Source organism: Neurospora tetrasperma (genome assembly GCF_000213175.1).
Source record: "Neurospora tetrasperma FGSC 2508 unplaced genomic scaffold NEUTE1scaffold_5, whole genome shotgun sequence".
Taxonomy (NCBI): domain Eukaryota; kingdom Fungi; phylum Ascomycota; class Sordariomycetes; order Sordariales; family Sordariaceae; genus Neurospora; species Neurospora tetrasperma.
This window is the reverse complement of record NW_009799103.1, coordinates 3,293,201-3,305,665: the sequence shown is the minus strand read 5'-3', so window position 1 is coordinate 3,305,665 and position 12,465 is coordinate 3,293,201. Positions and strand designations below refer to the sequence as shown.

At 50.6% G+C, this 12,465-nt stretch overlaps 4 protein-coding genes across 4 annotated transcripts; 2 read left to right on the top strand and 2 right to left on the bottom strand.

Annotated features, from left to right (window-relative positions):
- Nucleotides 1-206: 206 nt before the first annotated feature.
- On the bottom strand, nucleotides 207-680 carry NEUTE1DRAFT_117927 (uncharacterized protein; the record flags this gene model as incomplete). The annotated part of the gene is made up of 1 exon (XM_009855305.1): nucleotides 207-680. One exon carries the CDS (start codon nucleotides 519-521, stop codon nucleotides 234-236), a length of 288 nt encoding a protein of 95 aa, XP_009853607.1.
- A 68-nt stretch (nucleotides 681-748) lies between these two features.
- NEUTE1DRAFT_124172 (uncharacterized protein) lies at nucleotides 749-1,635 on the bottom strand (the record flags this gene model as incomplete). Its single annotated transcript, XM_009855304.1, has 4 exons — nucleotides 749-835; nucleotides 893-1,040; nucleotides 1,103-1,170; nucleotides 1,249-1,635. The coding sequence occupies 3 exons, from the start codon at nucleotides 1,633-1,635 to the stop codon at nucleotides 926-928; spliced, it is 570 nt and encodes a 189-aa protein (XP_009853606.1).
- Nucleotides 1,636-2,218: 583 nt separating this feature from the next.
- NEUTE1DRAFT_86523 (argininosuccinate lyase) lies at nucleotides 2,219-4,111 on the top strand (the record flags this gene model as incomplete). The annotated part of the gene is made up of 2 exons (XM_009855303.1): nucleotides 2,219-2,409; nucleotides 2,517-4,111. 2 exons carry the CDS (start codon nucleotides 2,355-2,357, stop codon nucleotides 3,860-3,862), a joined length of 1,401 nt encoding a protein of 466 aa, XP_009853605.1.
- Nucleotides 4,112-4,468: 357 nt separating this feature from the next.
- On the top strand, nucleotides 4,469-6,181 carry NEUTE1DRAFT_67841 (uncharacterized protein; the record flags this gene model as incomplete). The annotated part of the gene is made up of 3 exons (XM_009855302.1): nucleotides 4,469-4,553; nucleotides 4,670-5,011; nucleotides 5,085-6,181. The coding sequence occupies 3 exons, from the start codon at nucleotides 4,469-4,471 to the stop codon at nucleotides 6,056-6,058; spliced, it is 1,401 nt and encodes a 466-aa protein (XP_009853604.1).
- Between the last annotated feature and the right edge of the window lie 6,284 nt (nucleotides 6,182-12,465).

The window sequence follows — 12,465 nt, the reverse complement described above, 5'->3', positions numbered from 1 at the left end:
CACCGATCTTCGGACGGGAAAGGATCTTCCCATTCCGAATGTGAGGACACTTCATGTCTGTCAGCAACTGCAACAGAGTGGCGCAGTGGAAACCCGAACGAACCATAGACATGTTGAACGGCAATGAGATGAGAGCCAAGGGTTGCTTCCATGCCTGACAACGGCACAGCAAAGCACAGTCTACCGGAGAACAGCAAATTATGGGCATAGGACATGTAGACGGGAAGTGTTGTTTATCTGTACCCGTCTGTCCTGTGATTGCAAGCGGGGGATCGGTAGTTCAAGGAGGGTAGGTATATGGGCGCGGCTGGATGAGACCATGATTGCAGGGCACAGTGGTGAGAACAAATGGAGTCGAGACTGCCTGGTCGTATAGAACCGTGGTTATTTGCTTTGAGCTTTGGTTGGTCGGGGTTGTCACACGCTGGGGAGGAAAGATTTCCGAGTATGGGGTTTTTGAATCGTTGCACCACCCACCACAGACACCGCTGGGTCATTGACCATGATCTGCCGTCATCCATCGCAGGGCTGAATCCTCCTAGCGTTAGCGAGGTCACCCTTGAGAGACAGTTTGGTGTAATAGAATGGGCGTGGTGAACTGTGATTTCACTGTGCGTTGAATGGCGGTGCAAGATGTAGATGGACTTTGTTGCTCATCGTCCTCAAAACGGACCGTTTCGGCTCGTTGTAACGTATTGTAATCTCTCTGTATGGTTCATTGTGTTGCGACACCCAGGTTCGTAAGTCTGGTGTTTATGCAGCTTTATTGACGCTTCAACTAGAGAGTAATTCAATGACAAAGGCTAAAGGGTATCAACAAAGGATGTCTGTCCGTCTGAGCAGCCAATGTCAACAGGATGATCGTCAATTGAGTTATTCAGAGGCAAGATACCTAAAGTATATCTGGTAGCGTGAGACGACGCAATCATGGAAGATTCTTGGGAACCGAGGGAAAGAAGGTTGGATCTTGCAGTCTTTCACGGTTGCGCTTTGCAATTTCAGCCTGCCTCTTCTTCCACAGGCGTTGTTGGTAGAATGTACTGTGATGAGCGGATTAGTGAGATGTGCTGAGCAATTTCGGGCGAGGGAGAAGACAACGAACGGCTTGAGTTCAAATATCCTTGGCTCTTCTTCCACGGGGGGCGATTTGGTCCCTTCTCTACTTGTGCTCTGCGTTCATGTCACCCGGTAAGTATGAGACGGTGAAAACACATTGGCTGACGATAGGAGGCTGTATGGTGCACAAACCCTAGAGGCCTTGGAATTTTCCTGGTCTTTCTCATCCTTCTTCTCATCTTTATCTTTGCTCTTGTCATCGTCTTTCTTATCCTTTTCCTTCTCCTTGTCCGCTTCCTTCCCCTTCTCCTCTTCCTTCTTCTTCTTTTTCTCCTCGTACTCCTTCTTCACTCTCTCAATCTCTTCTTCTAGCTCCTTCTTCTTCCGGGCCTCAATAGCTTCGGTGTCAATTTTTGGGGTGCAGAACGACGGCTCCTTAAGATGGCTTGGGCAGATGTAAAAGAAATCCTTGTTGTCTGCGGTGATGAGGACGCTGGTGCTGAGCCGGTAGCAGATGTCGCATGACTTTGCCTTTGTCTCGGCCACCTTGCGGTGTGTATAAAGGTTTGGAAATGACATGCTCGACATGCTCGCTTTGCTATCGACAGATAATGATGAGGGCGGTTCGTTGTCTCTTTCGTTGGATGGACTTGGGAGGCAGTTGACATGGACGGCTGACAGGGACGCGGGGTTCAGCTGCCAGCCAAGGAATCATCTCAAGCCGAGCCGTCGTCACTTGCCAACATTCCCAGACTGAGCTAATCGGGGGTTAGGGTTACATATTCATCGGAGTCATAAGATGGAGCTTCCAATCCCCGCGCCTCCACTGTGACTGTACCTGAGTGGAGTCGTCCACAGCTCTCGCGCTCCATCGCGGGGAAGCTTATCAGTTTTCAATTGCGCTAAGCCGTTGCCGTGGTCCCTGTGCCTCCCGCCGTAGGGCTGATACTGGGAGCTTCAGTGAGCGTTATCGCTGTCGGAAGGTGCCGGTCCAGTAAAAGAGCTCCCCTCCACCTTGGAGTGCCGACGCAATTGAGTCATCCAGCGATGTTCGGCGGGTACAAACCCGACGTACCTGGCGTCCGCTGTTGACTAAATTTTTTATTTGTTTATTTATTTCTTGTTGTGTTTGTTGCTCTGCATTTTCTCTCCAGTCTTCTTCTTCTGCATCTATCTAAATCACATCTCCTTTTTCAATTGCATACCGTTCCGCAGCTCGAACTTCAAGCGACGGCAAGCTCATACCCACCGACCTCATCCCAATTGACAGCCACAATTCGGTCCAAAGTCACGCAATCATGAGTGGACAGGCCAAGCCCACCGAGAACATGCTCTGGGGAGGTCGCTTTACCGGTATGCTTTGAGCGCTCTCTTCTCTTCTCTCTTTATCTTCCAGGATGCTGTATAGCAGTCTTCATAACACAATGGGGGAGTTCATAAGCTAATATAAACGCTCGCAGGCGGCCTCGACCCCCTCATGGTCCAGTACAACGAGTCCATCCACTTCGACCGTGCCCTCTTCGCCCAGGACATCACCGGCAGCATTGCCTTTGCGCGCGCCAACGCCAAGGCCGGCATCATCACCCAGGACGAGTTCAACAAGCTAGAGCAGGGTCTCCTGGCTGTCAAGAAGGAGTGGGAGGACGGTACCTTCAAGATTGTCCCCGGTGTCGACGAGGATATCCACACTGCCAATGAGCGTCGTCTCGGCGAGATCATCGGAAAGGATGTTGCTGGCAAGCTTCACACCGGCCGCTCTCGTAACGAGCAGGTTGCTACCGATATGCGCATGTGGCTCCGCGACGAGCTTCGCAAGATCGAGAAGCACCTTCAGGACTTCCTGAATGTCACTGCTGCCCGCGCCGAGCAGGAGATCGATGTCATCATGCCCGGATACACCCACTTGCAGCGCGCTCAGCCCGTCCGCTGGAGTCACTGGATGCTCTCCTACGGCTTTGCTTTTGCTAGCGACCTCGAGCGTCTGCGCGAGGTTATCAAGCGCGTCAACCGCAGTGCTCTTGGTTGCGGTGCGCTCGCCGGTAACCCCTTCGGCATTGATCGTGAGATGATGTCCAAGGAGCTTGGCTTCGATGGCCTCCTTTGGAACTCCATGGGCGCTGTCGCCGACCGTGACTTTGTTGCCGAAACCCTCCAGTGGGGCTCCATGTTGATGCAGCACATTTCTCGCTGGTCCGAGGATCTCATCATCTACTCTACTAGCGAATTCGGCTTCGTCAGGCTGGCGGATGCCTACTCCACCGGCAGCTCACTCATGCCCCAGAAGAAGAACCCCGACAGTCTCGAGCTGCTCAGGGGTAAGGCCGGAAGGGCTTTCGGCCACATGGCTGGCTTCATGATGACCCAGAAGGGCATTCCCAGCACTTACAACAAGGATCTCCAGGAGAGCTGGGAGCCCATGCTCGACCACGTCAAGACGGTTTCTGACAGCATCCAGATTGCCAACGGTGTCCTGGCTACCCTCAGCATCCAGCCCGAGAAGATGAAGGAGTCCCTTGACCCCTTCATGCTCGCCACCGACCTTGCTGACTACTTGGTCCGCAAGGGTGTTCCTTTCCGCGAGACTCACCACATCTCTGGCCGCTGCGTTGCCCTCTCGGAGCAGACCGGTATTCCCATGGACAAGCTTTCATATGAGCAGCTCAAGGGTATCGATGCCCGCTTCGAGGAGGATATCTCCAAGGTGTTCGACTATGAGAAGAGCGTTGAGATGCGCTCTGCCAAGGGTGGCACCAGCAAGGCTTGCGTCCAGGAGCAAATCCAGGTTCTCAAGTCCATGATTGCCTAGATGATGAGTCTGGACAGTCCGTGTTTTTTTTGTGTCTGGGGAATCTAATGGAGTTTTGCACGCAGCCGGACAAAATGCTGCGATTTTACGGTGTACAATAGCTATGAACTGGGACATGATGAAGCGTTATGGGTGTAAAAGGATCTTGACATAGCGGCAACTTGTAGCATGGGATTTATGATGCGCTATAGTGTTGGACATAGAGATTTGTTTATATAATTCAAAACCATGACTTACTTTGGCTTTGCAAACCCCCCTGATTGCTCCCAAATCTGTCCGGTTGAGATCCGGGGAAGATTCAGACATCGTTCATATGGTGATGAAGCCTGTACCCTAACCCTTATAGCAGCCGAAGTAACACTCGCCTGCATACATACAGGGAATAGAGCAAGTCATTTACGCGTCCAAAGCTGACGTAACGAACGCCAATTCAAACCCAGAACACGGAAAACAATACACCTTTCACGCAGACATCGCCATTACATTGCCAGTTCTGTAGAGCTTCGCATAGTCAAGTCATTGAACGTCGCGCGAGCCATTTCTTTTCTTTCTACGACACCCTCAATTGGCTGTTTCCACAATCAGGCTACTTCCATAACCGCTGCCATGGCAGCCAAGCTCGATTCCCAGCTGCTGGGACTCGTGTTCCAAAGCCGACCCGACATTTTGAAGGGCATCCAAGAAGCTGCTGGTGTGTTTCTTTTTCTTACGATCAATTTTAACCTATAGCTGGCAGTCCGCGACCAGTCTTACAATAGCTTTGTCTGTACCTGTTGGCTAATTTGGATGGCACCTCGTCTGATGTAGACTCTCCCGCGCGCATCGATCTTTTCAACAACATCGCATCTTTTGTGTACGAGAGGATAGCGGACAACACATCCGAAGAACCAGCCACCAAGAGGAGGCGTGTCGAAGCACAAACAAGCGGTCCCAATGGCGCAGCTCACCCGATTGCGGGCTCACAAGCAGCAGTGCTCGGTGCAGACGCCGCCGCCGCCGAGCCAGTACTCCTAGAGATCAAGGACATTTCCGTCTCTGTGCCCCAGCGCAAGAAGTACGACTTGTGCTTTACCAAGAACTTTCTCTATGCTCGCGCTTCAGGCTCTCCGGTGCCTGTACAAGGCATTGTGTACCCATGGAAAGACATTGGTTCGTATTTCGATTCATTTCAACACAGAAAAAAAATGGACCATTTGCTAACAGATATTGATAAACAAAACAGAACACGCCTTCTACCTCCCTGTACCCGACAAATCCCAAGTCCAACACAACTACGTGCTCCTCCCGCGCAACAGCTACCTACCGACCACCAAGTCCCAACAATCCGCCGACCAGCAGACCCAACAACAAACCACTGCGCCGCTCGAGCCACTCGTGTTTACCATCCCCTCCACTGCGCCCAAGTCAGGCACCATCACTGGTCCGTCCGCCGGCGCCGCCGCCCCCGTCTCCGACAGCTACGCGACACTCTTCCACTGGGCTCTGACAACGTCTTTGCACGCGGCGGGCAACCACGCGTGCGAGCTCGTGTCGTCCGATCCCAAGGTGTTCCACTCGGTGGCGCGCCAGGCGTACTGCCCACAGGAGAAGGCGGTGCACGTCAAGGCGTTCCGCGGCAGCAAGGACGGGTTTCTGTTCTTTTTGCCGACGGGCATCCTGTGGGGGTTCAAGAAACCGTTGCTCTTCTTGCCGCTGGACAAGATTGTGGCGATTAGTTATACGAGCGTGTTGCAAAGGACGTTCAACATAGTAGTGGAGCTGGAAGGAGGAGAAGGGAGTGAAGAGGGAGGGCAGGAGATTGAGTTCAGCATGCTGGACCAGGAGGATTATGCAGGGATTGATCAGAGTTATGTGAGGAGACATGGGCTGGCGGATCGCAGCATGGCGGAACAGAGGAAGGCGAAGAAGCAGCTGGCGGAGAATGCGAAGAAGGCTGCGGCCAATGGCGAAGAAGGCGAGGGTGGTGAGGGCGGTGAAGCTGATGATGGCTTGACGGAGCTGGAGAGGGCGCAGAAGGAAGAGGAGCAGAGGTTACAGGATGAGGAAGATGAGGAGGAGGAGGATTATGATCCGGGTAGTGAAGGGGAGAGTGAAGGCTCAGGGTCGAGTTCCGAGGAGGAGGAGGAGGATGGCGAAGGAGAGGGTGATGAGGATGACGATGAGGATATGGGTGAGGGACTGGAGGGTGAAGAATAATCGCCTTGAAGTGTCGAGCGTTTTCAGTCATTCTTCCTGGGAAGGTCCATCAAAATGATATACCATTACGAGGCCAATATAGAATTCATCCCATTTCAAATGCTTTCAAATCGGCCTTTCCTTGGAAACAGAAAGTCTGGTATTTTTTCAGAATCCCAAAACATACATGACTTCAACAAGCAAATGATTGGCTTGTCGAACTTCCGCGCGTGAATCGGTCTCATCCAGACAAATCTCGTTAGAAAAAGAATGAGACCAAAAAAAAAACAAAAAAAAAAAAAAACAGAAGAAAGTGACATCGCAACATCTCCCCCAATCTGGCAACCCGTTCGCCGATGCAGTCAGTAGGTATGTACCTACCTATCTTGATAAGCGAGTCTTACAACCGTTTACAATACTACCTACCTACCTCTACTTTGACGTCACCGTTATTTCTCCGAAAGGTAGTACCTCTGAGTACTGTATACCTCTACGTAGACACCCGCCTACATAGATAGCACCGTTTAACAAACCATATTAGTATGTATCACGCCATCCCCCCTGGGTTCTCCTAACCAACCCTCTCTCCTTTTGCCTGAGCTGCGGAGGCCGCCGACATGGAACATTCCGCTTTCTTTCTTTCTTTCTTTCTTTCTTTCTTCGTTCCGAATGTCGCATTGCCTCTACTATAGAAGCCTACATACCTCTACTTACATTGGATGCTTGCTGCCTTGGCCCGAACAGTCATCTATCTAGTCTATGTACATTCTGATTTACTTACCCCCGTCCGTCAGCCAGATTGTAGATGGATGATGGTTACTTGTGTCAATCTTTCTACACCTATCCCTATCAAGACGTGTGTGTGTCTATGTACATACATATGGGCGTCCATATCGTTCTTCTATAAGGGGTGGTTGGGGGTGTTTACGATCTCGGATGAGTAGGTAGGTAGGTAGAGGTATGTAGACTACCTAGAGCGAAAGGGATCAATACGAAGGAATAAATTTTTTTTTTTATTGAATTTTTTTTTTCTTCCTGGTCTTACATTATCTTCATGCATGGTCATGCAGTGTGTTAAGCGAGCGTCGATCTGGATTGCGGGGAAGGGAAAGGGGAAGGGCAGAAAGGGGAAGGTAGGTAAGTAAGTTAGTAGTGTATGTGGTGCAGTCCCTAATTTTTGCTATCTATCGTCGTGGGAATCAAAATCTGAAGAAGGTATGGAGATCGTTTACCGTCCGTTGTCGTCGTTTGGTTGACGTTTCGCGCCGATTGCTGCTTCTTTCCCTCTATTTTGTCATTTATTGTCTCTATCTCATCCGTTTTATAGACTGACGTTTCTGTGTTGGTTGCCCATGTAACCCGGGCATAGACATAGTAGTGTAGACTAGAGAGAAAGAGGATGGATACCTAGAACTAGAACTAGTCACAAAGTTGCTGCCTTCAACAAATACGCGGATGCGGTGAAGACTGGAAGATACTTATCTGATCAATAGACGATAGAAGAAGGGTTATTGACCTTCGCTTGCAGGATCAACCGCTTGGCTGCCGATGGAAAGTTCTGTCCTTTCCTTGTAAGGCTGACTGACCCAACAATGACAATGATGACGGCGCTGACACAAGTTTTGCATCGGATATCGGGTATCATGTTTCTTGCCCTTACCCATCCATGCTTTTATCCAGTCTCCAGTCTATCCAGTCTGGTCAACCAAAACGATCTGGATGCTAACCATCCCGGCCTTTCCTCAGAGATACTTACTTTGGAAGGAATCTTTCTGGTCTGCGCACCGTTTTGTTTCCTGGACCGCGATGGATGCCAATACGGTGGTATTAGTTCATGTTTACTGCCAAGTCCTCTTCCCCTCTCTGGTACTTGACTTCAAAGTCATGACTGGACTACTGCCAATATGCCCATGTTCACGCTTGCAACCTTGGCATCAAACCCGGGTCCGGAATCGGTGTGTTAAGTTGTTGTTCTTCATCACCGCCGGCGTCGTCGTCGTGACAATCGGTGGAGCAGATATGTAGCCATCTTGAACTAGCGCCTGGTCCAAAGCATCGATGTAACAACATGGACCACGATGCCTTGTCCCGGGTTTGGGTGGTGGTGCTGAGTAAGGGGGTCTGTCGGAGCACTTCCGCACCGTCCAAGTAGTACTGTAGGTACTTTACGCGTAATACACACCGCTGAAAATTTCACCATGTTCGTAGTACCGACATTCATCCAAATTGTAGCGTACAGCGTGATGCAGCGTCGACGCAAGATAACCTGAACTGATTTATGGGAGCATGGGGTTCCTCCAAATGAAAAAAAAAAAAAAACTCCACAACCGCTCACCGCCAACACCAGGGCAGACAACGGAACAGAACCTTCATGTGAACCAGCCCTACGAGGGAGGCAGGTATAAGGCCAGCCAATGGAAAGAAAGCAATAGCCCCAATGTGGATTCGGTGCTTGCGACAGTCCAATCGCGAGGTACCGTGGTCTGCGTGGATTTCAACGGGCATCCGAGGGTCGGCCGAAAAACACGCAGTTTGTACCGTATCAATGCTGCGTGGAACGTTTCGTGGGTATTTTTACGATACCAAACGGATCGCTTATGTACCGTCGTTACAAGAAAAGAACTTACAGCGACTTCGTTTGTAATTTTCACCGTTACACCCCCTGCCAACCGAAATATACATGTAGAAGAAGCAACGAATTTCGACTTTAATGGAAAGGAAGCTGTCCAGACGACACACTACTTTTAGGGACAACAAGGCAGTGCGTAGAAAAACTTACGACACCATCTCCTCCTACGGAAGAACATTTAGCACTTGGCTTTTGTTAAAGTGAGTTGGTAGGTCCCTGAAAGACATTTCCACCCATTGTTCCCCTATCACGGGCTTGCCTACGCTTGAAACCTCGATCTTCATCAGAGTGGACTGGTCCGGTGTTTCACCTCAGTCCCTCGTCCATTGTCATCGGCATCATCATCACAAATCGGGCAGGATGTTGAAGCTATACAGATACTGGTGCTATTTGGGCCGAGGAAGACGAAATTGATGTTCTGTGATCACTTTACCCAACAAGTGACGAACTTGCGAGTATCTCGGTTTACGGCATTATTAAACTTTCTTCAGCTTCCTCACAGCTTCCCCTGTTCTCTCACGATGCCAAGGCAGATATGGGATTGCCGATGCGTCCGTACCGCTGGAGGGAAAAGAAGGAAGGGGGCACTAGAGACCGGTGAAACAGGAATCAGGAAGATGAGATGAGACGAAGCCGACGGATGGTGTGGGAGAAGATGGCAAGATGGATGGCATGGCTCCCTCGTGGGCTGCCCGGCTGTTCCATGAATCCATCTCGATGCAACTAAAGTGAAATAACCGTTGGGACCTTAACCCCCCCCCAACCCCCGGCTTCACGACCTACCCGCGGAAGGAACTCCCGATCGAGGGGCCAACCCAAGTGGAGCTGGTACTTGCGGCTCTATCCATAGTGTACACGTGTAGGCTCGGGAGTCAGCAGAAAGAAGAAAAGAAACATGGCGTTTCTCCGGTCTCTTTCAACCTCCTTTTCTACACTAAAGCGCAAAAGAAGAGCTAACGAACGAATCATTCGGGGGTCCATCCACGTGCACGACACGAGGGGATTTTCCATGTTCGCTGCTTGTGAGCAACATGAACTGCAACTGGGCTGATTTTTGGGGGAGTCGTCGCCAGTCAGGGGTACTGTAGTATAGAATGATGGATGGCGCTGGGGTGTTGAGAGGCTAACGGACCATACAATTTCCCAGTTCCAACCTAAGCAGGCACTCAAGACATGGTTTTGTAACACCAACTATTTGCACCAACTAACCACCATGCAACCGTCTCCTACATCCATCCACATACCCAGGTATGTAGGTAGGTATGTTATCCCGCCGGTACCTAACATCTGCATCACGGCCGGGCAGCCGCCTTGTTAGGCACTTTGTGTGAAGCACCATCATCATCATCACCACCCAACCACCAACCAGCTCATTCACAGCCTATTAAGGTCTGATACCACTACACTACACTACCGGTCCGATTGCCACCCTGCCTGCCTACCTACCTACCTACCACTTCACACTATATCTCGGCTTTTTGCTGCCTTGGCCTGACGACGGCGAGAGCCGCCCTCCCCTGCCCTGCCCTGCCCTGCCATGCTGAACACAGCCACACTTGACGACCTGAACGTTCTGACGACGACAATGATGATCTTGTCGGCTTTCAGTTTGCAGGCAGACCAAAACGGTACTGTAGCATTGCAGCAAGATGGGGGGGGGGGGGGGGCTATGTATGAAGCTTACGAAGCGCATACGAGATTTTTCCCTAGATACCTACCTATCTTTTCCCACTCATATCAAGAATTTATTACTGAGTGGTAACGAATAATTTGCGGCCTCCGCAGTACAGTAAAGGTAAGGTAGGTAGCATTTTCTTTCTGACTTGGACTTGCCCGGCCGGTTGTTGGCGCGGCAGAAGAGAGAGACCAACAAGAGAGAGTTAGTTAGGTAGTTACATGGGGAGGGAGGGCTCCCATGCATGGGAGGGAGTGTTGCATGGTGATGTTACAACGCTGAATTAGACATGATAGGCTAAGCAAAAGAAGGTGCTGACAGAGGCGGCTGGCAGCGTGCGATCGGCAGTCGGATCGTGCGAGCAAGTGATCTCTCTTTTCTATGATGATCCATGTTTTGCACGGCTGGCCCATGCCCGAGGAAGAAAATGCTTCGGGGTCTGTTTGTTCTTATCCTGGAGACTGGAGGGGCTCGAGGGGGTTTGTTTCTACACTACCTCGCTAGGTAGGTAATTTTCAACATGTGGTCCATTCATTGGCTTCAGGTGGTGGGGGTTCCTTGGGTCGCAGCGATGGCGAGCAGCTAATGAGCCAAGCAATTACACAACTCGCTGGCGAGTGCATGGGAAATGGACAGCTATGTAGGACGAGATGAATCTTGTGTGTGTGGAAGATGAGGTCAACGCAAAGTAAAGAATTGCCCTCACAGTTCTTTGGTATAGACACCGGGAAGGATTGCACCGGGTTCTTGAGCAATGCAGTGCTAAGGAGGAGATGAAAGACACGATCATCCTGCTTTTCAGCCTCATCTTTCAAGTTGATTGATGCACGGCATCGTTCCCGCCATCACAAGGAATTCCAAATTCGCACTTCAAAGTGGTTTCATGCAGAGATGCCATGCTTTTTTCATGCGGCACGGCTTCTCTCCCTGGAAGGAAGACATTTGTCAGGGCTGAAAAAGACGAAAAGGGTTTCGTGCATCGACTGCTGTTGCTGCCACTGCTACTGCCACTGCCGCTGGATGGAAGGAAACGTCGAGATGTTTCTCGGCTCATGGGGAAATGAATCAATCCTCTCTCGGGGGAAGGGGGGCCGAAGAGGCGGTCTGTAAGAAATAATTATCAATACCTAGCTGGTACGCCACCATCTTTCTTTCGGCTTTTGAACCAAGGTCAATCAAGTCACGCGACGCACCCCTATAGGGTCACTAAAGAGTTGCTAATGCCCATTGAGTATTGAGAGCCCCGGGCCAATTCCCGAGAGATAAGATCGTCCTTGTCGATCTAGCTTTTGTCGAACGCGAGATCCAGCCGACGCACGATAGTGTCCTGTAGGCGACCTCCTAGGGCGCTCGCTCGGTGACCTGTTCCTTTTTGACGGGACCCCGAATGATGCCCGGCTTTGCTTTGGGACCCCGTGGCAGTTCGTAATGTTCCGACTTCCGATGGCGCGGACGGTGCTCCGCTGGCTGACAACGACCAATTAGCACTTTTAGATTATGTATGTACATATGCGTCACAACAACCAATGCTGTAATCCGCGTATGTATACACAGTATTATGTAGAGATATAGGTAGGTAAGTAGTATTTATAAAGTTCATCTCATCTTGCGACGAACACGTCGGTGTACATAACACTGGGATGAGAGCCGCATTCAGTTCCGCTCTCATTCCGCAGCAAGACATCATTTCCCGGGATTGAACCTTCCGTTCCCTGTCCATAGCCCTATGATCCTTATCAAATTCCTTACGTACCGCTAACTGTAAGGCTGATGTCTGGTGGGTGACCGGAAATGAGAGTGACGCTTACTTAGCGGGTATTACACCGTTTGTTCGAAGTGTACGGCCCCCTGTACTCGCCAACGTGTGCGTGTATGTATCAGCCTATATGTATTAACGGTATGTTAGCTTCGTGCGAATACCTCTATTCAATTACGACCCACAGGGGCCGGCTGGTATTTCCCGCTTGTCTGGAATGGATGCTCTCTCCCACTAGTCATATTGTATGTATCCCTTTGTAATCGCCCAGTAAGGCAAAGGGGAAATGCTAGAGGTAGGAGCCACTCTTTATAGAGCCATGTATTTGGCCCTTTTCATTTCCATCAAGACAAAGGAGAACAGCATCG